Source organism: Lepidothrix coronata, unplaced genomic scaffold (assembly GCF_001604755.1).
Source record: "Lepidothrix coronata isolate B3197 unplaced genomic scaffold, Lepidothrix_coronata-1.0 Scaffold220, whole genome shotgun sequence".
In the NCBI taxonomy this organism is placed as follows: domain Eukaryota; kingdom Metazoa; phylum Chordata; class Aves; order Passeriformes; family Pipridae; genus Lepidothrix; species Lepidothrix coronata.
Genome location: NW_016690400.1, coordinates 242,153 through 267,454, shown reverse-complemented (window position 1 = coordinate 267,454; position 25,302 = coordinate 242,153). Strand labels below are relative to the sequence as shown.

General features: G+C 41.6%; 1 protein-coding gene across 2 annotated transcripts; it reads left to right on the top strand.

The window, feature by feature from the left end:
* Nucleotides 1–1,147: 1,147 nt before the first annotated feature.
* Nucleotides 1,148–24,023, top strand: DDX58 (DEXD/H-box helicase 58). 2 transcript variants are annotated; one of them, XM_017833766.1, is made up of 18 exons: nucleotides 1,148–1,456; nucleotides 1,577–1,708; nucleotides 3,160–3,338; nucleotides 5,119–5,269; nucleotides 7,060–7,185; nucleotides 7,994–8,107; nucleotides 9,060–9,213; nucleotides 9,998–10,256; nucleotides 10,975–11,137; nucleotides 11,546–11,647; nucleotides 13,741–13,898; nucleotides 14,532–14,667; nucleotides 15,546–15,694; nucleotides 16,932–17,022; nucleotides 17,736–17,906; nucleotides 19,411–19,562; nucleotides 21,361–21,510; nucleotides 23,224–24,023. In XM_017833766.1, the coding sequence occupies exons 1-18, from the start codon at nucleotides 1,351–1,353 to the stop codon at nucleotides 23,518–23,520; spliced, it is 2,790 nt and encodes a 929-aa protein (XP_017689255.1). In that variant the 5' UTR covers nucleotides 1,148–1,350; the 3' UTR covers nucleotides 23,521–24,023. The 2 variants fall into 2 exon arrangements, with proteins under 2 accessions (XP_017689255.1, XP_017689256.1); XM_017833767.1 differs by lacking the exons at nucleotides 21,361–21,510; nucleotides 23,224–24,023 and adding an exon at nucleotides 20,625–21,289.
* The last annotated feature ends 1,279 nt before the right edge of the window (nucleotides 24,024–25,302 follow it).

The window sequence follows — 25,302 nt, the reverse complement described above, 5'->3', positions numbered from 1 at the left end:
GAGCAATGTACAAAAAATGCAGGGTGACTGATATTACCATTTAGGACTTATTCACCTGCCTCTTTTTTGCAAAAGGAGCTGTCCTTTCCTAATTGGTGTTTCCCTAGATTGGGGTGGGTAACCTTCACCTGAGTGTGACATTCCCCTAGTTCATATCACTGCACAGACTTAATATTAAAAGTCCATATGCAAGTCTTTCCTATCCTAGGGCTCTTTGAGAGGGCAGTGATCAGTGATAACACAGCATGGAGGTACAGGGATCATTTAAAACAAGATTTCCTATAACTCCTTTAGAAATAGGTGGAAGAGACAGAAGGCTGCAGAGAAGGGATATTGAATACTCAAGAGTAAAGATGGACTAGAGAACAGTAGAAAATAAAATGTCAATGCCTTCTTCAACGTACCTCCTTCTGTCCCCTGCTATCCCCTACCATTCCAGTGCAAGCCCATCACTCTGTGGTCTTGTGTTGCCAAGCCTTTAGAAAGCAGGTATCTTGTATTGGGCCACTACCTGTTAGTCATCTGTTTGAATATGATGCATCCACTCTACATATTAATGGTTAGAGGGAGGTTTGCGTATGGACTTGTCATGTTTAGCAGCACTTCTGAACTGTGGGTGCTTTCTGCTCTGCAACACGATGGCCCCTTTGTGAGCCTTCTCCTCTGATGTCCACTTCCCTGATACAGTTTTCAAAAAATTTAAGTACTTCTATCTTTTAAAAACTGGGATACAGCCCATAAAAACCCGCACAGGGCTTTCTGGGGGCAAAAAGGAAGAAGGGGTAGGGGATGCCTTTGCTCCTATTTCCTTGCTGTGCTTTCCCTCACCGGCAGCCGCAAACGGGGCTGGTCACAGGCTTTCCAACCACGTGCATGGTCGTTTTGGGGGGGGGGCTGCTGGGTTTTTTGTTTGTTTGTTTGTTTGTTTGTTTGTTTGTTGTTTGTTTGTTTTTGTTTTTGTAGGGTTTTGTGTGTGTTTTTTGTTTTGTTTTGTTATTGGTTGGGTTTTTTGGTGGTGGTGGTTTTTTTTTTTTGGTTGGTTGGTTGTTTTGGGGAGGGGTGGTTGTTGTTGGGTTTTTTGGTTTTTTTGCTTTTGCTTTTGCGTAGGGCAGACGCAAGCGCAAAGCAGCGTTTCGCTTCTGTGCCACTTTCTGTTTCTGTTCTCCAGCTGGCTGGAAGTTTCTTTTCCCCGTCGCTCCCAGCTTGGGGGCGGCTTCCACTCGCTCCCTACCGGCTCTCGCCGTGCTCTCCCAGGGCTGGGGCGGGTTCCGCGCACGCAGCCGGGACCGGGACGGGGACTGGGATCGGGACCAAGAGCGGGGCCGCCACCGGTGCGCAGCCGGCCTCGCCATGACGGCGGAGGAGAAGAGAAACCTGCGCTGCTACAGGCGGTACATCGAGAGGATCCTGAACCCCATCTACATCCTGAGCAACATGACGGACTGGATGTCGGACGGTGAGAGCCGGCAGCGCCCGCTGCCCCCAGCCCCGCGGGTGGGAGGTCCCCGCTCCCCGCCGCCTCCCTCCAACCCCTTCCCCCGTCCCTCACTCTCTGCCTGTGTTGGGCTCTTGCTAGAGATGAAGGAGAGAGTGCGAAAGGAGGAGGAGAAGGGGGTGACGGCGGCCGCCGCGCTGTTCCTGGATACCATGCTGCTGCTGGAGGCGGAAGGCTGGCTCCGGGGCTTTCTGGACGCCCTTGTTGCAGCAGGTCGGTTCCCACTCGCGAGCGTGGTTTTGTCCCTTCTCCCAGCCCTGCCAGAGCCGCAGGTGCCGCCCGCGCTCAGCCGGGAGCTGGGCAGAGCAGCCGAGCGCACCCGGGATGTGCAGGGTCACCACGCTGGCCATGGGCTTCTGCTGAAGGGTATTGCCACACCAGGTGAGATGCAGTAGGGAAAGGCAGGTTGACGGAGGCTGGAAATAAAACTGTTGGAAGGTGTGGGGAGGCGCCCGTGTGTGAAGGAGCTGAATTTGCCAGCTTTCCTCTCTGCACGTATATTCTTTCATAGATTCTTGTTGGTAATATATTAGATATCTTGAACCCCAAAATCTCGTGCCACAAGCTGCTTCTGGTTTAATTTCCTCACTGTTAACTATTAATAGTTATAGGATCTCAGTGAACAAATATTACAAAGTTTCTTATCATTTGGACATAGCCCAGTCTTCCCTTAAAGCAAATAATAGGTCCAGAGCAACTTTTTACCAGCCTGTGATAGTCCTAATTTCTGAATTCCAAAAAATTCTTCCTTGAACGTGCTGATAGTGTTCAGTTTGGTGTACATTCAGCAGGAAACTGAAAAAATTAATTTGCTCATTTCAAGTACTATCCCAAGTACTTGTTAATTGGGCTCGAGGCTAGAATTTGGGATTAATCTTATTTTTGGCAGATGCAGCGGTAGGCAATAACTAGTTTAAAGACACGGTGGTAAGTGTATACATCATTCTCCTGCTCCTCCAAAAGAAAATAAGAAGTTAGGCAAATTCCTTCTGTGTGCCCACAAGTTCCTCTGGGACCCAGATCTGCTTTTTTCCACCCCTCAAGCAAATCATACAAGTCCTTAAAATATGCTTCTCTGCCACTGTATTTTCCGGGACAGCTATTTGATGATTGTCTAGGCTGCAGGTGTCTGCAGTGCTGTCTGTTAAGGACTGACTTGAATCTAATACAGCAGGGATTTTTGAAGAAGGGGGAAGCCAAGGACAGGACTAAAAGATAAAGGGCTGGTAAATAAAAGGGGGCTAAAGCAGCTTGTGATTCTGAATAGTATCCTGTGCTGTGGGAAATCCTCTGAAAGAATATCATGGACTGCAAGGATCCAAGGATTGTATGATCAAAAGACAGGGGTGGTTATGGTTGCTTGAGTGATGTGACCTGTAACATTCTGTAACTCTTTTTCCTATTTGCAAGCGTTACTGTTCCTTTAGCATAGGGTTTTTTCATGCTAGACATACAAAGAAACTTATATTTCCTTTTTCTAAGGGAAAATAGTCACTTATTAAATAAAAATTGTTTGTGGTTCACCTAGATTTTCATCATTTATTGGGCAAAATAATTTTAATTTCTCCAGTGTGGCTGAGAAAGCAGGGTTTTTTTCAGCTTGTTCCTACCTATTCTAGCTGGAGATTGAATTCATAGTAACAATTTGTCTCTTTTTCTGAAAGGTTACACTGGACTGGCAGAAGCAATAGAAAACTGGGACTTCAGTAAACTGGAAAAACTGGAACTGCACAGACAGCTGTTGAAGCGGATAGAAGCAACAATGCTAGAAATTGACCCAGTAGCACTCATGCCTTACATAAACACATGCCTGATAGAGAGGGAGTGTGATGAGATCCTGCAGGTATGGTAAAGTCCTGGTATTTGCTTATTTTTGCTGCAGAGAAGTGCTGGCTGCCTCACCTGTGCCTGTGTGACGGCTGGCTGGGCAAGGAGGATGGCTGGCTACAGTCCCCTGGGGAAGGACTTTCTTTCCTCTCCTTAGAGGAGGCCTTGCTGTGTGGCTGCAGCATCCCACAGCAGTGCTGTTTGCACTTCTCATTCTTCACCCCTCTGGCTTGGTGGACAAGGAGGCATGCAAAAGGATGGCAGGCAGGGAAGCAGGATTGGGTGGCTTTGGCATTGACAGTGCTCAGCCGTGTATCTCTTCTCTCACATGAAGAGATCTCAGGGGCTCTGCAAGGTGCCACATTACAGGGGAATGGGTGCCTTACTATGCCTTTAAAATAGGCCCCTTTCTGGAGCATTCACACTCCATTAATGCTCCTAAAAATACAGATCAAATTAGACAAAGTGGCATTTATGTGTTGCCTACATTGATTCTTTCTTGTCATGGGATTTGACATATTCTATTACCTTAACTGTAGCAACTACTAGAAACTTTGTGTAGCTCTTTGGGTTTTGTCAGCACCCAAAGGTAGGGTGAAATGGAACTTCTGGTCTGAAGTCGTTAGCTAGATGCTGTGTCACAGAATTTGATAGCGTTTTCATTGCCTTTGGATGTGAAGCTGCCATACTGCTACCCAGTTCTAACTCAGTGCTGTTATCAATGACTGATAATGAGTGATGTTACCAATGATTTACTGGTTAATAATACGTACCAATGCCCTCTGAAGGAGTGTGTAAGGTGTTCTCACTTCTTACGACTCCCGAGAAGGTTGGTTTGCAACTTTTTTATTTTTAAATTGCTGTTTCTCTGTGGAGGTACATAACGTTTGGAAAGCTATGGCATCTGACCAAACGTCAGGTCTGCCATAAATTTTGTAGCTTTGTCTTTCCCTATTCTGGAATGGAATCATAGAATCATAGAATCAGCTGGGTTGGAAGGGACCTCCAAGATCGTCACGTCCAACCCTTGATCCAACACCGCCATGGTTACCAGACCATGGCACTGATGCCACATCCAGTCTCATCTTAAAAACCTCCAGGGATGGAGAGTCCACCACTTCCCTGGGCAGCCCATTCCAATGCCTGATTACCCTTTCTATAAAAAGTTTCTTCCTAATATCTAACCTAAACCTCCCCTGGCACAGTTTAAGACCGTGCCCTCTTGTCTTGCTGATAGCTGCCCGGGAGAAGAGACCAATGCCCACCTGGCTACAACCTCCTGTCAGGGAGTTGTAGAGAGTGATGAGGTCTCCCCTGAGCCTCCTTTTCTCCAGGCTGAACAACCCCAGCTCCCTCAGCCTCTCCTCATAGGACTTGTGCTCCAGTCCCTTCACCAGCCTCGTTGCTCTTCTGTGGACCTGCTCCAGCCCCTCAATGTCCTTCCTGAACTGAGGGGCCCAGTTCAGTCTCAGAGGTTTATGGCAGATACAGCTTATTACAAGGACCTTTCCAGATGAAAATTCACCAGTTATCTCTGTGATGTTTCAGAGCTTGTGAATATTTGAGCAAATAGCCTACCTATTGATGTAGTCCAGGTAAGTTTAGTATACAGCTAGGCTGGCAGAATTGAACCAGCAGTAGGTAAATGACTGAATTTTATTGAAAAAGCTTTTATTCGGTGAGAAGGAAATGCAATTTTCAACTGAACATCAAACGTAACAAATCAACTACCAAGCAAAGAACAGTGCTTTTGATCACTCAGAACCTACAGCAGTTTCTGTTTGTGGTGCGTGCAGATTTGTGAATACAGAAGCAAAGCAGCGGGGATAACTAAACTCATTGAATGTCTCTGTCGCTCGGATAAGGAAAACTGGCCGAAAAGTCTTCAGCTGGCATTGGATATGGCAGGGTATTACAATGCAAGTGAACTGTGGAATTTAAGAGAAGGTAAATTTTGAATTGTTTTTATGATGCTCTTTTCCTGTTCTTGTACCAGACAGATGAATTTTTTTTCAGAAGAATAAGACCAATTTAAAAGGATACCGTTGGACTACCTTGCTTATTGTTGTCTAAAAATAAAATCCTTTTTAGAATTTATTTAAAATGTCTTTTATGTGATATGAAATACAGGTATTATCCTGTGAACAGTCAGAAATTAGTTTTTTGAGTATTTTTCCTCCCGTATGATTAGGAATAATGCCTTTTTTTGGTTATCAGAATCAGACAGCACAGGGTCTGAAGACATAAAACTAGCAAAACAGTTATTTTCTTCCTTCTCTTCTTCTGTATTTCCCCTTTTGCCATATTTTTGGTTGCTTGAGTTGCAATAGATGCAATATTTTCTGATAAAATTTGATTAGTAATTTGATAGTCTAGAGTGATACACTTCTATGATCTACAGAGCAGATCATACAATTTTTTCTTTGACAAATTGATAAGCAGCCCTTACCAAGTGACTATGTCCATATTTTGTAAAAGTGCAGAATTGCCTGTCATAAAATTTTGCTTTTGTCATTGAATTTACCTTTCCCTACTTGAAAAATACTGATAAGAATAGCCTGCAGCACGGGAGAGTTTAGAGCAGAATACATTATTTTGCCACAAAATAAATTATTTTAGATAAATTGGACTGTATTTCTTCATACCTATATTTGCTGTCTCCCAAACCCTAAGTGTTTGTTTAAATTGTTTTAAATTAATGAATTAATTAATTAATTGACTGGGACAAGCTATATTTAAGTGATTTCGTAAGCAACATTTCTAGTTTTTAAATGTTTTTATTGCTGTAGTCAAATGGTGTAATTTCTTATCTGGAGATTTGATTATTATATATGTATAAAGTTATATACATACTTAAGAGATTTCTAAATAATTTTACATGTAAAATAATAGATAAGAATAATACCTATATGTATATAGATATTATTTTATGTAGCTGGTGGCTATAGATATTATTTGGTTGACAGTTATATTTTATAAGTTAAAGACATCACTGTCTTTTGGGGAAGCTTCCTGTAACGTCCAGCTTAAAAAAGCCAAAGTCAGCCTGTTGAAGAAACATTGTCTATACTGGAAGCATTTTCCTGGTAGTGGTTAAGAAGCGTTGCTAGTAGAAGCTAACTGCAGATATTGTGTACTTTCTGGAGCTGGATTGGGGTGCAAATGTGCTTGTTCTCCCTCTCCAAAAGCAGCACTATCGTGGTCATGTGTTTTGCTTGCAAAGAAACTCTTCATGCAAAGCCCAGGGATGGTTCCTTGAGAAGGTAATAATTATGAGGCCAAAGAAAATTTTAGCATCTTTGTAATCTCCTTCAATTAGAGTGTAAGAGAAAGAATGGAGATAGTCTTGCCATTCCTGGGTCCTTTCAGAAGGTGGGGAGAAAGGGAGAACAGGGCTTTGAATTTACAAAGCTGCTTTGAACTCCGAAGTGTTTTTCATGCTTGTGGTTAATGTCCATGTTGCACAGTGTTGTCTTGTTGGTAAACACAGAGGATATCACTTTCCTCCCAAACTATTACCTCCTTTGATTTTTAATAGAAAGCTACACGTGCACCAAATATGTGGTTCTTTTAAACCCAAGATTCTCAGTGCTATCAATATTCCTTGAAAGGTAGCCTGGATGCAGCATCATTTTATGTAGTCTTTCTATGCCAGCAACCAACTCCATCACAACAAATACAACATTTTAAAATCAAAAGGATCAACAATATGCTTTTTTTCCCCCCTGATTATACAGATAATGGCAAAGATGTTGATGGTGAAATGACAGGTGCCTCTGAGAATTGCTTTGAAACCACAATTACATTTGCTGAAGAAGCAGAGTGTGATAATAATCTCAGTGAAAATCTTTCTTCGGGTTCAGGTAAGACTTAAGAATTAAAAACAGTTTGTGGTTGGTAGTCTCCATTTCGTTAGACTCCTGAAGGACACAGATGTGGTGTGCCACAAAGGAAGGTACTGAGGAACTAGTACAAATCTCTGACTTGAGTTAGCTGTCTTCTGTTTTAATGCTTAAAGGATCTCATGCTGGGCATTGCAAATGTTAGGGGTTGCCTCTCATTCATCACATTTCTAGTGAGAAGTTCTTCTGTCAGCTCATTATCAAAAAGGTCTCCAAACACCGGACTGTTGTCTGATATAACTACTTCACACATGATGAGATATTAACCAAGCTGAATGTGGCTGTAAAGGATCTGTGCAGTGGCTGTCATATCTTGTATGGCAAATTTTGCTCCACCAGTGGTTTCTAGTTCCTGTTCCAGAAGTGCAAACCCTCTGAAAAGACCACAATTTAAGAGAGTAATAACTTCAAAAGTCTGTAGAGCAGAAGGCTGGAAGGAATACTGTGCATACATTTGGGGAAAAATAATCCCTTGTGGGTTTTTCCTGAGTTGAAAAAAAGGACAAGATTAAGTGAGAGTTGTCAGCCAAGACCTTTAAATTAGTTCATTTTAGGAAGCACAGTTGAGAGGTAACAAAAGCATGCCATCAAACCAACACAAAATTCATGTTTGGTGCATCTGTCCTGTTAAAAGGCTGTCAGAGAATGTTCTGGATGGACTGCAAGGGCTCTTCTACCTCTGTCATTTTACACAGCAGCTGTATGGGGCACAATATATTTTACACGTTTCTGTTGTAACACTCTTAACAAAAACATGGTTCTTTCCTAGGAATGGTCCATCAGTCTTCATCTGTTTATGAACCAAAGAAGGCTCGAACCTACCAGACTGAACTTGCGCAGCCTGCTATCAATGGGAAAAACACATTGATATGTGCCCCTACAGGTAGGAAAATAGACATTTCTTAGAAAGATTCTCTTAGTGTAGATAGCTATGAAGGATAGGGAAGGGTAAGGGGTTGAGTCAAACTTTTTCAGCTATTTATATTTAAAAGCAGTCTTGCTTGCAGTAGATCCATATCTAACCTGAAATTAATAGCCATGGGCAGCACAGAGACTGAGCAAGACAGGTATTCGTCTTGGCAGTTCAGTGCCTGTATTCAGATTTCCATGTTCTGGCTTCTGCTTTCTCAGTCTCTGGTGTGGATTTTTGAGGTAAAATCAGTCACTGATCTTTGCAGACATTTAAGAAATTTGACTTGCAAGTTGAAGGAAAAATAGGACGAGTTAGCCTGAGGCTCCCCTGTTTTCTCTACTGCAATGCCTACAACATCAAGACAGCACAGAAATTTTGCAGTAGCTCAGGGCTGAGTTAAGAAGATTGAAGTTAGCAGGCAAAGAGAGATCAATCACCTTTCTTTGCACCCATGTTTTCCATGTTGCTAGCCTAATTTTCCCCTAAGCCCTGGAGAGACAGGGACAAAGAACTCTGGATGGCCTGCACAGTGAGCCTGAGTGCCAAAGGAAAAGATGTGTGTGAGGAGCAAGACTGCATGGGGAAGGAAGGAAGCTGAAAGTGCCCAGTGTCCATACCATAGTCTGGTTTGATGTAAGAGCAAAACTAGATTCAGTGATTTCGTAGAACTCAAATACAACTGCAAATGGGTATTAAATTCCCTCTGCTTAGTGGTCCTTACTGACTGAGCTGCGAGAGAGAAAGAGACAATTACTCACCTGAATAAGCAGCAAGCATGTGTTCAAAAAAAAAGAGAGTCTGGAAGTGTAACAGCCCCCTTGTCAACTCCACTTTGTTACAGGGCATCTGGATGAGACAAGCTACTGCTTACAAACGCACCCTTTCATATTAGTGCTTTACCTTTCATGTTTTTTGTTTAAAGGATCTGGAAAAACTTTTGTGGCGCTTCTGATTTGTGAACACCATTTGCAAAACGTGCCCTCTGGAAAAAAGCCAAAAGTTGTCTTTCTTGCAACCAAAGTGCCAGTGTATGAACAACAGAAAAATGTATTCAGACAGCATTTTGAAAGAAGTGGGTAAGTGCAATTCTACCTGATGTCTTCCTCCACAGAAAATAAACTTCCCTTTAGGGAAGTCTGCTATGGCAGACTTTGTTTGGAGAATCTGAAGTCTGCTTTTGAAAAGTTTAAGCACTGGTTGTTGCACATCTATGGAAATGGCTGAAGTATCTGTGCTTATCTCTGGTAAAGGGTGAAGTGTATTCTGTCTTGAGATTCCTTTCATCCCTGCTTCCAAAGATGAGGCAGTTCTAGGTAGCAGCAGTGAGATTCCTCTTGTCATTCTCAGAGTCTTTCTTTTCCAAATGGAAGGAACCAAACTGCTTTGATTTTTCAACCTCTAGTGAGAAAATGAAAGTCCATCTTTCAGATGGGACTGAAAATTGCTTAGAGGGGCATTGACAGCCTATAGCTTCTGACTTTGAAGGACCTGATTACTGAACATCAACATATATCTCCTTACAGCTTATAAGAAAAGAAGACTGCTGAACAGAAAACAGTCCCGTGATGCCAGACCTATACAGAAAAGGGATGTTACATGAGAACTAACAGATGCACCTTAAATATACAAATTCATCACTCTTCAAATCTAATATATTTCAGTTAATGGTAGTTGAAATCCAGTTGCTTACCCTCAGCAGTTTCCTATCTCGGCTTCTGTGGTCAAACTGCCTGCTCCAAGTATTTGACATTTAGAACTTAGTAACTACCTTTCAGGCTTGCTAAAAAGTCCATTCTTCTAGCTTTTTTTGCCCTGCAAGATACCTTTTTTCATACCCTATTTTTTGCATCTTCTTCCCAGATATTCTGTTCAAGGAATATGTGGTGAAACAGTTGCAAACGTCTCAGTAGAACACGTTATACAGGACAGTGACATCATTGTGCTCACGCCCCAGATTCTTGTGAATAGCATCGAGACTGGGATCCTTAGCTCTCTCTCCATCTTCACTCTGATGATATTTGATGAGTGTCACAACACCACAGGCAACCACCCTTACAATGTGTTAATGACCAGATACCTGGAACAAAAATTTAACTCCTCTGCAAACCAACTGCCTCAGGTAAGGCCCGTGCTGTCAGACGGGGTGGAAACATGAAAGAAAAGTATTTTGCAATGCAGTCAGCAAAGCCTGAAGTCTTTCTTGCCTTTTGTGCTGATCCAGTTCAAACTTCCATTTAACAATGGCTACAAATTGGAACAGTAGCATCTGGAACACTTCTTCATTCCTGGACACCTCCAGGCTTTTTTCCCATGTTACATCTTCTCTGCAGCTGCCAAGGACTGTTCAAGCATGACAGGGACTGGAGTATGTGAGAGCAAACAGGAAAGCTGAACCGGAAAAAAAACATGTAATTTAGTAATCTTCTTGTCACCTCTCCATTGCTGTCTTCTGTGACAATAAAATGGAGCCACTGCCTCTCCTGGCAGGAGGATTTCATCCAGCTGAGAAGACATCTCTTAATGAATGCAAAGGATGGTTCTGGGGGTGGGTTTGCTGTTTCTCTGTGTGATAAGCACTGACAAATACACTTGGTTATGGGTACAAGTGGCTGGATAATTTATTTTAAGTTTAAATACTTAGAGTGCCTTGGAGAGGGCACAAGTGCAGACAAGATTTCGCTCTCAAGGTTTCATGCTTGCCTCTTGTTTACTTCTGTTGCTTGTTTCATTATCTTGTATTTGAAGATGGTGGCAATTTGGTGACTGGTAATAGTGTCTCCTGTTTTTATTCCATTTGTGACAAAAGAGCAACCACTGCTATTCATGTATGTGCTCAGATTGTAGGTTTAACTGCTTCTGTTGGAGTTGGTAATGCCAAGAACATCAAGGAAACTGTAGAGCACATATGTACCCTCTGTTCCTGCCTTGACATACAGGCCATATCCACTGTCAGAGAGAACAAAGAGGATCTGCAGAGATTCAGAAACAAGCCAGAATCACGTAAGCACACTTTGGTTTTATTTTCCTGTGAGATGCAAAGCACCATGATGAAGGCAGCTATCCAATTCCCCTTTTTTTAGATTAAGGTAAAAGCTTAGACTAAGCTGGAGCTTTGCTTTCTGCTAGCTTGAAAAGAGTTTAGGCTTGCATTTCATTGTTTCCCTGCAGTAAGGCAGTGCTCACTGGGCACATTTTCTCTTTGCTGTAATCCACATTCTCTGTTTTTATTCCAGTTCTGCCAGTGAAGGCTGGGGGCAGTTTCTGTGCAACTATAATACTCACTAACAGTAAACCTGATTGTGATTGCATAGAGCACCATAGAGAGCATACTTCTAGACAAGAATTTGTTCTGTGCTGCAGAAAATGTTTTACTTACTTAGGCCACTGACTTCTATTTCTTGTCTCTAGATGTCAGATGGGTTAAAATGCGAGCTCAGAATCACTTTGCAGACATTATCTCAGGTCTGATGTCTGAAACAGAGGCGATGATGAGGAAGATTTACTCATCAGGTAATTTACTCAGAGGGTAAGATTCTGTAATATGCCTGTACTGCAATTCAGTATTTGATTATATCAGTGTGAATCCTATAGCTGCTAGAACAGTCACTCCTTTTCCACTTTCTTTCTACTTAATTTTTAACTTGCCTTTAACCCATATTTCCTAAATAAGAGATTACAGATAGGACAGTCAACTATTTTCCTGTTATATATGATTAGTTCGACAATCAGAAATCTTTTTGCCCGAATTTCAACCTGTGTTTCATGAGCTAAGAATGGTGTGCTATTGACATTGTCAAATCCTTCTGAATTAAAGAATCTGAAATAAAGGGGCTTGCATTCAAAATGCAATGAGCTGGATTTCTTTGATGAGAGGTATCTGTATGTTCTTATTTAAATATTTCTGCAACTCCTTCATACCTAAGTCTGTCTCTGTTAGGAAAACAAGAAGGGTCACAGTTACGGCGCTACTTTGGATTTCTTCCTTATAGTAAAAGTTTATTTTCACACTTGGTGCTCTGACATTTCTTGTATTTTCTTTGACCTCTGAGTTGCACTCAAGAGTTATTTCTAGGGGTGCCCTGTCCACCTATTCTGGTCAGCATTCTCTCCCCTTTTTGCCTCTGGGTTACCCCTACTTCCACTGTTTACCAGGTCTCCATTATTTTCTACTGAAAAGCTTTTGAGGTAGTTTTCTAGAGTAGGATCTGTGGAACATGAACAACACCAGAGAGAGGATATGGCCACCCAAAAAACTAAACAACTGTCAGTAGGATCCCAGCTTCAGGAGCTATAGTGCAAAGAGGAAAATGCATGACTGTGAGAAGATCATTAAGTCTCGTGATCTTGACACCTAATTCTGCAGTCCTTCAGAAATAAACTGGTCTCTTCTGCTTTTGCAGAATTCTCAAATGGTATCCAGTACGTGGCTATTATTATAAAAAATTTGAGCTGAAGGGGTACAAAGTAGAGACCCATGGATGGCTATGCTCAGAATCAGTCTTGGTCTCTCCCGCTCTGAATTAAAGGATGTTGTCTGTGCTTAGACTGGCTTTAGCACACTGACTACAGTGCCTTAAGCCTGTTTACCTCAGTTTTAGATTTCCTCCCCTGCCCTCCACTCCACTTTCCAGGTATTTGAGAGTGAACTATATTCTGGGGTAGGAAGAGAAAATTAAAAACTTCATCCAACAAAAAACCCCTCCACTCAACCAAAAAAAAAAACCCAAACAAAACAACCATCCCAAGAAACCCCATCAAATAACAAATACAGTGAGAATTTCAAAGTTCACTTTAACTTAAGCAAACACTTCTGAAGCTTATTTCTGCATCACAGTTCCTCTTGTATGAGTGCCATTGGCTTCTCCCTCTGTGGACCCTCTGATTACTGAAGTCTGTGAAGCACTCAGGCAGAGTATGTAGGCAACAAACAGTTACTGCCTAATTCTGCCTCAAGCACAGGCCCTTGGATAATATGCTTGTGGACTTTTTGACAATGAATACTTAACTGTTGAGTAGCTGGTAATTCAAGGAGCAATGCACAGGCAGGTTTTTGAATACTGTCGGCTTCTTATAGGATGTGAGCTCTCATTTTGTTGCCAAAGTCTCTGCAGATGTGTATATGTACACAGATCCTCAGTTGAATTGTACTGGATTAATTTTAGCCTAACATCTGGGTGTATGTTGAAACACGGGGAGTGTAGAAGACACAGACTCTTCACAGGTGGTTCTCAGAGGCATGATAAGAGGCAGTGGGCACAAACAGAAATAACATCAGGAAGAACTTTTCTGCTGTAAGGTGGTCAAACACTGGAACAGGTTGCCCAAAGGAGTTGAAGTCTCTGTCCTTGGAAGAACTCCAAGTCCATTTGGACATGATCTGGAGGGACCAGCTCTAGGTGATCTGCTTTAAGTAGAAGGTTGAACTAAAGGTCTCCACAGACGCCTTCCAGACTCAGTGGTTCCATGATTGTATCGTGATAGTGTTCTTCTGCATAGGCTTTTCAGAGCCAACATTAATGGGAAGTGTGTTATCCTCTAGCTAATGGTTATTACTTACTAGTCAAGATGAACAAATGTTTTTTTTTTTCCTCCTCCTTTACTAGATACTATCTCCCAAATCAACAAGAATGATTTTGGAACACAGAAATATGAACAGTGGATAGTTCTAACTCAGAAGAAATGCAGACTGTTGCAGCTGGCAGATAAAGAGAAGGAGAGCAACATTTGTAGAGACCTTTTCATTTGTACCGAACACTTGCGGGTAAGTGTGTATCTTCTTTCCTTCCACACAGAGGTGGAGTCATTCTGTTCCTTCTGATACACCTAGAAGCAGGGGTTGAACCTGATTGTTTTATTTAGAATCATAGAATATGCTGAGGTGGAAGGGACCCATCAGGACCATTGAGTCCTGCACAGGACACCCTAAGAGTCACACTATGTGCCTGAGAGCCCAAACTCTTCTTGAATTCAGACAGGTTTGGTGCTGTGACCACTTCCCTGGGGAGCCTGTTCCAGTGCTCAACCACCCTCTGGGTGAAAAACCCTTTCCTGATATCCAAACTAAACCTCCCTTGACTCAGTTTCATGCCATTTCCTCCAGACCTGTCACTGGTCACCAGAGCAAAGAGATCAGTGCCTGCCCCTTTGCTTCCCCTTGTGAGGATGTTGAAGACTGAAACAATTAGACATAGGCTAAAGCATAGCATGGAAGACTTGTGTCTTAATATACTCACTAAGAACAGATTAATGCAGAAGAGACTTTGTAGTGCTTGTGTTGTCATGGAAATGGAAGAACACTACAGGTTTGTAGTACTTAATCTAGGTAACTAAAATCTGTGTTCATCCTGTCCCATGAAAAATGAGGCTTAAAATGTGTATGTCTCTTTCTGGGCAGAAATTCAACGATGCTCTCATTATCAGTGAAGATGCACGCCTCGAAGATGCTTTAGCCTACCTAAATGAATTTTTCACGAATGTGAAAAATGGACCATATACAGAGTTAGAGAAGCAACTGACAGACAAATTTCAAGGTATTTCCCACAGTATTTGTGACAATTGCAGGGGAGAAGAGAGTTTATGCTAGGATGGTCCAGGTGTTTTCTTCAAAGTAAGTGCAGTTGTTTTTCCTGAAATGGCACTTTTCAGAAGATCTAGTGTCTGTGTGGGTGCAAATGTAGTGTTAGAGTAGGTGGGGGGGGGACGACTTATCTTCTGGGACTGCAAGCCTCTGGTGCAAGAGCTAAGAAAACAGTAGTCATTGTAGCTGGATGCTGTAGTAGGTTCTTAAATGCCTGACCTGGAGATAAGGCAGCAGTATCCTCCCAGGTGGGCCCCACAAGTACGGCAATACTCTATGATCATGGATGCTGGCATCATTAGATAAGCCAACATACAATGATCAGTGCACTGCCTGGCCTCCTGTCCAATGCTCCTGGATAAATCCCAGGCTTCTGGTAGAAGCAGGGGGCCCTTATACCCTTCTGATTGAAAGTTAGAGGTGGCACTGTTCTCTGCCTTCTGATTTAGTTAGCAGTGGGCTATATTCCAGCCTGTGTTCTGGTGTGTTGCAGTGTTGATTGCAGTTTTAAATCACTGGGCTGTCTGCCTTTGTGTGTCCATTTTTTCCTAAGGAGAAATAACAGTGCTCTGTGCAAGAACTGATTTTGTTTTGTTGCTGTGTTTTGATGCACAGTATATCACAGTTCTCCTATCAGTTTGCTACCAAATGTGAGAAATTAATAATTTTGTTTTTCCTGGGGGTTTTGTTGCATTTAACCAACAGCGTTCTCTGCTAAAAAGAGAAGCTAAAGAGAATATGTGTGGTATTTGAAAGTAGGTTTGTGTGGGAGTTCTGCTTTCTGAATTAAAGGAGCTAAATTATTCAAGACACCTCTTTTTTTTCTTTCAGAGAAAGAACCAGAACTGACTGCCCTTTCAAAAGATGAATCAAATGAGAATCCCAAGCTGGAAGAGCTTGCTTCCATCCTGGACGAAGCATACCGCTATAACCCACAAACTCGCACTATTCTCTTTGCCAAGACAAGAGCCTTAGTAGCCGTAAGAATTCCATTTTAAAGCTCCTAAAGTGGGAAGTGGGAAAACATAATGCCTCATCTGTTACCCTTCCCATTTTGATCTGAAATAGAAAAATATGCATATATTTGATCTTCCTGAATTTATCTTTTTTTCTTTTTCTGAAAACTGTGGCGCAGGGGTGGTGTCTTTCATCACATCTTACTACATGTCATAGTTGATTGTTAAGCCACCAGATTTTTACTTTAGGTCTAAAGTCAGTTTTAACAAGATGTGTTACAAGAGTTTTGGCTTTAATGTGACAGTGCTATAAATCAGCAGCTCTACTCTATTACTGATGGCACGTCAGGAGGTATTTATACATTTCCCAGAGGATTTGTATGGGCGTAAAGGCGGTTTGTGTCCTAGCACCTGTTTTTGATCAAGAAAAAGGAAAGACTTTGTAGAGCAGATGTTCTCTGGACTCTTCTTATCACTGATCTATTTCATACTTGGCTAGGATCAAGGATGTAGGCTGGATGACATTTTTTCTCCCTTCCAATGCCTTGTTCCCAGAAAATGTTCATGCTTGAAGTAAATGTGCTGCTAATCATTAGCTCCAGTAGCTTTAAAACATTTACTGCAAGGTATCATTAGTCTCTGGCTACTGTCAACAGATTTATGAGCTGAGAGACACAACCACCTGTTTTATCCTCGGGTATGGACATGCTGGACGAATTGCAAACCAGAAAAATATTAAAGGCAGGGTAAAGTCCAAGCTAACAATACCAAGCAGCTGCTGGCAGCTTTTCAATTCAGATTTAAAAGCCTACCATGGCTTGGCAGAATTTTGTTCTTCTGTAAGAGCAGTTTGGAGGTGCTACTTTCACTTCGTAGTGAGAAAGTCCAGTTTGTAAATAGCAGCTCCTTTCCTCTGATCCCAGAGGTGTAGCAGTCAGTGATCTGTTTGTTTATAAGAGAAAAAGGCACACTTTTTAGCAAGGAAAGGCTTATTGCCCTCTAGCCAGCCTTTAAGTTGCAGGAGTAGGAAAAGTGGAAATCAGTTGTGGCATGGTTCAATCTGGCATCACAGCTATGACTTTTCTTTTCTCACCTATTATAAATATTCCCTCCTGATACACAAGTTCCACCTTCTTTTCTGCTTTTAGTTCTTCTTTTGGAAGTATTAATTTTCTAGGCAAGCATAGGCAAGCTCTACCTGTTTATCTCAAACTAGCATTTAACCTGGACAGAGGATCTAACTCCCTGATTTGCTTTACAGGCTTTGAAGAAGTGGATGGAAGCAAACCCTCTACTTAGCCACATAAAGCCAGATGCGTTGATGGGTCAGGGAAGAAAAGAACATAAAACAGGTACACAGATTTGCACTGAGATATAACATAGGTTAAACCTATGGAGGCTATGCTGCTAAAATGGTTCTGCTTTTCCTGTGTTCATCTTCTGTGCTCTTAAACAGAGGAAGGTCATGCAAGTTTGCACTTGTGTTCTTCATATCTAGAAGACCTTTAACCAATCCTAAGTAGACCCTTGCCTTTTCTATCCAGAATCTTTAGTTAAAGCAGCAGTAACACTGTCAGTGGCCCTTTTCTGCAAGATTCTTTAGCTAGTTCAAAAGCAGTTTAGAAACTTCACTGTCATGGCTTCTTGTGATTAATTCTAGTGTTTTCCCTGTTCCTTTTATAGATCCCTCTCTTATTTTGTGTTTGATAGAACAAAGACATTTTAAGGTAAACAGAAGTTACAGCCAAAATGCTTTATCTACAGCTTAAGTCAAGAGTTAGCTTGGGTTTTAACTAAGCTGTATGGGTCTCTCCAGTAAAGATCAGCTGGGTGTTTTGTCTGAAATGGTGTTTCCCAGGATGACAATTCCTGTGACACAACAGCAATCCCTGCTCAGTGGGTATAATACATACCCAGCTGCATATGCAAACTTAAAGTAGTTTTCCAGTTCAAGAGGACATAGTAATTTCTAATCACTTAAAGAAGAGCAAATGCAGGTATCTTGCTCTTCAAGATAGGAACTCTTCAGTGCTTTTTTTCCTGCCACTGTTCTTTGTTACTGTAGGTATGACCCTGCCAATGCAGAAGGGTGTGCTGGATGCCTTCAAAAGCGACAAAGACAGCAGACTGCTAATTGCTACATCCGTTGCTGATGAAGGCATTGATATTTCTGAGTGCAACCTTGTTGTGCTCTATGAATACTTCGGTAATGTCACCAAAATGATCCAAGTCAGAGGTATGGAATGTTAGAGCTATTACTGTAGAAACCTGTTTGGGCCTAGAAATGGACATGAAGTGCTACTGAGTGGCACACTGGAAATACTGTAGTAATATGTGCATGTCTTGCTGTTGTTCTTCTGTGCCCCAGAGCAAAGTCAGATGAATGATGGGACATGACAAATTTGTTGGCGGAGCCGCATCCTTGATGTCGTGTGACTTTTCTTTCGCTAGGCAAATTAGCCATGCTGCACTAGGTTATTGAACTGTTGAGGACTGATACCTCAAGTAGATAATTTTACAAGTAAGCAGAACTATGGCTGGAAGAGCTGTAGTCAGAAATAGTGCAAATCATTCTGTGACAAAGGACTGCTGTAATGGAGTTTAATGTATTGCCTTGGCTTCTGAAGGCCTTCCTCTGCCCACTTACCAACCCAGCTCCTCTGGGGTACCTGAGGCCTTCACATGTGCAGACCTCTAACATTTAAGACCAAAAAAAGGCAATATCTTGGCTTGTCCAAAAGTATGTCAAGAATTTGGTCTTGAATTTTGGTGATTTTACAGTACGGCCAGCGGAGGGAAATGAAGAGCCACATTAAATATTCATTTCTGCTTAACATTCCTGAACAGCATAAAACTGCCTAGTCATTCAAGGGTGGATCTGAAATATTTCATCCTCTCACCCAAGTAGTTAACATTGTGACTTGACAAGAAGTGATCTCCATTGTACTCGGTCTTCTGTTTTCAGGGTTTGTGTCCTGAGATTTTCTTATCTTTGTCTTATAAGGAAATAATTGGCCCAGAATTCACCTGTATGGGTGAAACGATAGTGTTTATTCATAAAAAGCCATAAAGAGTCCAAAGGAAACGGGTTATGTCAGTTTTAAACCACATACAACTGTGATTTTTGTGGAACTGGAGCTCGAGAGGAAATGTGAACACTTTTTATAAGTGAAATACTTCTAAACTGCTATAAGATCCCTGTAGTTCTTAGTTTGCCTGTGTATCAGCAACAAAAACCAGGCAGGCAGCAGTCAGCTGGCAGAGATGGCACTTGCTTTGTTGTCTCTTTTCTTGTCAGCACTGTATATCCAGTTTCTCAGGTTTTTGTGATGTACAGGTTTGGGGGTTTTTTAATAGACACCAATTAGCAAGGCAGAAAACTAATAAGTAAGACTGAGATAAACTTCTTCCCCTTATATTTTTATTTTACACCACAAGAAGAAAGCAAGATGCTATACAATAATTGAATTTTAAAGCATGCCTGAATCTAGCTGAGGGAGGCCACAGAAGCAGGCACTACAATACTGGCTGGGGGATATCCATGAGGATACCTGGAATGAGACATCTTGTTCTGGTTTGTTATTGAAGAAAGAGCTGAGAGAATGTTTTTTAGAAGTAGCATTACCTGAATCTGAACACTGGAAACAAAAGCAGCCACGCAAAAGGCTCTTATGGCAGAGCTGCCACATTTGCAAATGTTGTTATGAGTAACTAAAGAGAAAAAATGTGTTGCTGTATAGGTCGTGGAAGGGCAAAAGACAGCAAGTGCGTCCTTGTGACAAGCAAAGTGGAGGTGGTTGAGAATGAAAAACAGAACCATTATAAGGAAGAAATGATGAATGCAGCTATTGAAAACCTGCAGAACTGGGATGAAACAACATTTGCAAGAAAGGTTTGTGATTTGCGCTGTTTTCATACTCAAATCTCACAGGCATTACCTACTGAGCCTTCACCTGTCTAGGGCCAAGTAATAACCTGAGGAAAGTGTTCATTGTATTTGATTTCAGACAAAGGCTAGATCAGCAGAGAAGGCACAGTGTGTACTGCTCGCTTGCAGAATGTCAGCTGTAGTGTAACTGCAAAAAACTTACAAGTTGAGGTAGAATTTATGACCTGTTGCTTATGAACAGAGAAGGACCTGTGGGTGATGTGACAGTTGGAGGCTGTCTTGGGCACGTGTACAAGGATACTGTGTTGTTACGCAGCCAAAAATCAGAAGGGCCAAAGCCCAACTAGAACTTCATATGGCTACTGCTGTAAAAGACAATAAAATGTTACTGTAAATACATTAACAACAAAAGGAGGACTAAGGAGAATCCCCATCCATTACTAGATGTGGGGGGAAGCATAGTGACAAAGGATGAAGAAGAGACTGAGTTACTTAATGCCTTGTTTGCCTCAGTAAGACCAGATGTTTTGGGGATACCCAGCCGCCTGAGCTGGAAGACAGAGATATGGAGCAGAACAAAGTGCCCATAATCCAAAGGGAACTGATTAACGACCTGCTACACCACTTAGACTCACACGAGTTTGAGATGCGATGGGATCCACCCACGGGGTACTGAGGGAGCTGGCAGAGGAGCTCAGAGAGGCACTTTCCATCATTTATCACCAGTCCGGGCTAACCAGGGAGGTCTCTGGTGACTGGAGGTTGGCCAGTGTGTCCGCCCATCTACACAAAGGACCAGAAGGAGAATCCAGGGAACTACAGGCCTGTCAGCCTGCCCTTGGTGCCAGGGAATGTCATGGAACAGATCATCTTGAGTGCCATCACCTGTCACGTACAGGACAACCAGGGGATCACGTCCAGACAGGATAGGTTTAGGAAAGACAGGTCAAGCTTGACCAGCTTGATCTTCTTCTAGGACAGGGTGACCTGCTTGGTAGATGAGAGAAAGGGTGTGGTTGGTGTCTGCCTGAACTTTGGTAAAGCCTTTGACACCATTTCCCACAGCATTCTCCTGGAGAAGCTGTCTGCTCATGGCTTGGGTGGGTGCACTGTTCATTTGATAAAAAAATGGCTGGATGACTGGACCCAGAGAATGGGGGTGAATGGAGTTAAATACAACTGGTGGCCAGTACCAATGTTGTTCCCAGGGCTCAGGGAAGACCGGAATAAGCTAGTGGCAGCCACTCCAAATAAAAAGGCTTTATACACAGTTCTGCCATATTCCCTTGGACTTACAGATTTCAGAGACTGAGCTGTGCCCTCTGGCCTTGGTGAAATTTCTTCTCCCACCTCCCACAGCAGCCTCCTCTGTATGGCTGCTTCTTCTCAGAGGATTCTGTTTCTGCATTTGGTTCCCAGCTCCAGTGGTTGTTTCTTCTTTCTCTACCTGCAGTTTCTGTGGTCTCATGCTTGCTTTCCAAACCACGAGCTTCCCAGAGCAGCAGCACTACCTGTGCTGCAGGGAGTTTCACATGACTTAGTCTTCACACAGACTTAAGAGCCTTACAAGCAGAGAGGTCATAAGGGGCTAGAGGGGAAGGAGGAAGAGACAGCATAAATGCTGTCCATCACATAGTCCTATTCTAGACCTACATTCTAAACCTGGCAAATAATGTTTTATTTTGTTTTGTTTGCTTTAATTAATAGGTTCCTAGATGTTACATATCCCGAGTCATGTTCAAGCTGACTTTGGGGCTTCTCTTAATTTCATAATGATCTTGATTTTTATTTATTAATAAAGATACGTGACCTGCAAGTGAAGGAAAAGGTATTACGAGATTGCAGGAAGAAAGAAACTATAAAACATGAAGTAGTGGAAGGGAAAAAAAATCTTCTGTGTGGAAAATGCAAAGCCTATGCCTGCTGTACAGATGACATCAGAATTATAAAGGTATGGAAACACATCCATGAACATCAGGGAAGTCAGCATTATTGAACCAACAGCATTGGTAATCAGTGTGGAAGTTTGCTATGTTGTGCAAACTGGACCAGAAAAGAAATTCTGAGTAAATCAGTAAACCACAGGAAGAGGTGTGACTTCGATATATTAGTTGATGATGTCTAAGGTGTGCAAATATATATGGCAGGAATCACTTCAGTTTTCCTAAACCCCTTTGAAACTGACGAATTTTGTGGAAAACCACCTGATCTTCAATTACATAACCTATTAGTGTTACTGCTGGATATTTACCTTCCTGATTAGTGTGAGATTGGAAGTCTCCCTGCAGTTGAGAGATTTCTCCCACCATTTCTGTCAACTAAAAATTACCCACACAAGGTACTGAGATCAGCTCACTGTTTAACTCCTTGGCTTCTGGGCCAGTTTTCAGTTTTGAAAAGCAAGGTAAACCCTGGTTTCACAAGAGGAACCCTTTAATTCTTCTATATTATTTTGTTTTCCATTCTTTAGGTAATTCACATTGCTTCTATGTATCTTACAGAGACATTCTGATTGCACTCTTTCTGAACATCAAGATGTTTTCTGTAGACCAAAGAAGGCAATACTCTTTACAATGGAAAGTGATGATCATGGAAGAGAGGCTTTTCTGGGCACTTTGAGCCTCTATAGTTCTGCAGTTTGTTCTCTTGAAGCTGCTTCTATTTGTCCTGCTCTTAAAAGTGCAGTTGTGATGTGATAAGAGGCTTCAGGCCACAGCTGAGCATTACAGAGTGTTTGCCTTCAGGCACTTCCCTTATTCATCAAGAAATGAATAAGGGAAATGAATATTTTTGGTTTTACCAGCTGTTTTTGGAATGTAGAGGAGTTCACTACTCCTTTGCACAGGCAAGATGCATGAGCAAGAAGTTGGGAATAGCTCAGCTTTGTGAAAACCTGGTTACATTTCTTTGGCAACTCTCAAGGGGTATCTAAAGCACCTCTAACTTTTACTTCATTTTATGCTGCTGGCTGATCACCTATACCTGTGCAGATTGATCCAAGAGCTCAGAAGACTCCTCAGTAAGAGTTTTTGCTTAGTACTCTGCAAATAACCCCTCAAACCATTTTAAATAATGCCTACAAACTGAGTTCTGTCATAGTTCAGCCTATATATTTTATGGAAGATGCATTTTCAGGAGGATCTAGCATTTTCAGACTCCAGCACAAATTATAAATATGCTTTCAAGTATGGTTTTTAATTTCTGCAATCTTTGATTATATATGTTATAAGCATCAACTGTAGCTCCTTCATCTTGTTAGGGCTGTTTTTTCTACCACTAGAAAGTAATTGCATCACCCCTCATGGAAAGCAGGAGTCTCTCAAAGTTGTCCATTGTCTGAATAACTCTCTTAGTTTTATGCACAAGGCATAAAACCATGCAAGCATGGTTTCCTAAAAAGCTTAGTAATTTCAAATATATATAAGCTGGTGACTGGTTATACAAAGCAATTGTTTTTGGTTTTGATAAGCCTAGGCCTGGGCCCTGGTATTCAATGGATTGGGGGAAAAAAGAGCAATGAGTGAAAGGGGCTGGAAGGTGAGCCTCCTGCATGACAGGAATCACCTTAACAGGGAAAACATACTTGAGAAGGGAAGAGGAACATCAGAAAAAAATGAGGAATGTTGTTTCTACTACTAAGTACTTCTGCCATGTGTTGTTTCAGGACTCTCATCACACTGTCCTAGGAGATGCATTCAAGGAGCGTTATATAATGAAGCCTCACCAGAAACCACGTCCATTTGATGTTTTTGAGAAAAAGAGCAAGATGCATTGCCAAAAAACTAATTGCCAGCATGACTGGGGGATCACAGTGAAGTACAAGACATTTGATAATCTACCAATCATCAAAATCAGAAGCTTTGTAGTAGAGGACATTGAAACTGGGACACAGATGGATTTTCAGAAATGGAAAAATATTAATTCTTCTTTGAAGAATTTTGATGAAGAAACATCCAGCTGAACTCCTCATTTTAATGGATATATCACCCTACTGCACTCAGCTGAAATACTGGATGATCATTTTTCATGTATAAAAGACTTTGTTCTTTATGCTGATATGCTGGGCCCCTTGTCCACATCTGGCTGGACTATAAAACGCTAGTATGGCCACTAAAAAAAATTTGCTATATAATGAAATATTTCACTAGAAGTTTCATGAGAAGGATGAACATGTGCCTAAGTATCTAGATCTGAATTCCTGTGGCTATGAAGAAGCTGGTCTGAAAAAAAATAAGGTGACAGGCCACAACTTCAAGAATTTTTGTGTGAAACAGCATCTTCTTTGTTACTACTACTGGCTGGATTACACCTCCATGCAGACAATATGGCTTACATGTACAAACACTTTAGGCACTATTCTAGCTACTTTTAAAAAAATTACTTTTAATGTTATTTTTATGTATATATTCCTTCTCTCTAAAAGATACAAGGACTCCCTGAAACAACATCTCAGCCTTGGCCATATTGATCACCATAACTGGTCTACTCTGGCCTCCAATCAGGAGGTCTGGAGACACACCATCTATAACGCTGCTGTTTCCTTTGAGAACACACGCAGGATCACCCTTGAGGAGAAAAGGCAACGCAGAAAGAATCGTGTCCTGCAGAATATTCCACCTAAGGAGTCTTTCTGCTGTGCCTTTTGCAACTGGACATGCCTATCTCGTATTGGCCTCATTAGGCACCAGTGTGTTTGTAACAAATGTGGGTAGAGCCCTCCCCAAATCTTCGTTTGCGAAGCCCAGCCATGAATTCCTTCTCTCTAGTCAGATTCCAGACCTTTCTGGGAAAAATGGAAATTGCTACAATTATGAAATATTGTTATATTTGTACCCTTTAAAGCACCTGCTGATTCTACACATTTTCAATGAGGTTAATATTCAGTATTTCTGGAACCAGGAAGAAAGACATTTGCAGTTCACTTTATGCATTTGATAGTGTAATAAGGTATGTACGTAGAAGAATTATGTGTCCAAAACACCCGAACTCTGAAAAAAAAACCCAAAACCCACCTTGAAAAGGAACATAATTTAAGAGTCAAAAACCAGTTTAAACTACCTAAATCCTAGTCAGTGAGGCCTGCGTTCTGTTAAAGTGTTGTGTGGCATTAAAAGCAAAAGAACTTTTTAAGCACTGCTTCATGTTCCACCCCAGTCCATGCCTTTTACCGTGAAAGCTGTATGCACTTTGAACAATGAATAAAGATGATTTATGTTTGGATAATGCCTTCCCTCCAAAAATAATAGGAATAACAGATTTTTGAAAAAGGCCATTTTAGCACTTTCTAATTAAAAGTACTTGGAAAATCACAGTCCTTAAGTATCAGTTTGCTCTGATTTTTGGCATAAAAAATAATCAGCCCTAAATTTCACAGCTTAGAGTAATAACTACTGGGAAGTTACAGAATTTGAGAAGTTTTGGTATTTTCCTATTCTTTGAAAACAAGAATTTCAGTCTAAACTTTGCAGCTTAGCCTAAATAAGTAATAAAGGTTGACGGGGTAACACATTAATAAGAATTCAAATTGATAGAACAAGCCTTCCCTTCAGTACACAGTGGGGATAGGAGGGTGGGGAAGAACACCAGCACTCTTATCTGACCTTTGAGAACATCTGATTTTTTTTTTTCATTGAACCCAAAGTTGCATATTTATTACTAAGATTGTGGCCATATTAACAACTCTCTGTTAAGATGCTTCACAGAATCACAGAACAGCTGAGGGATCTCAGCTGGGAAGGATCTC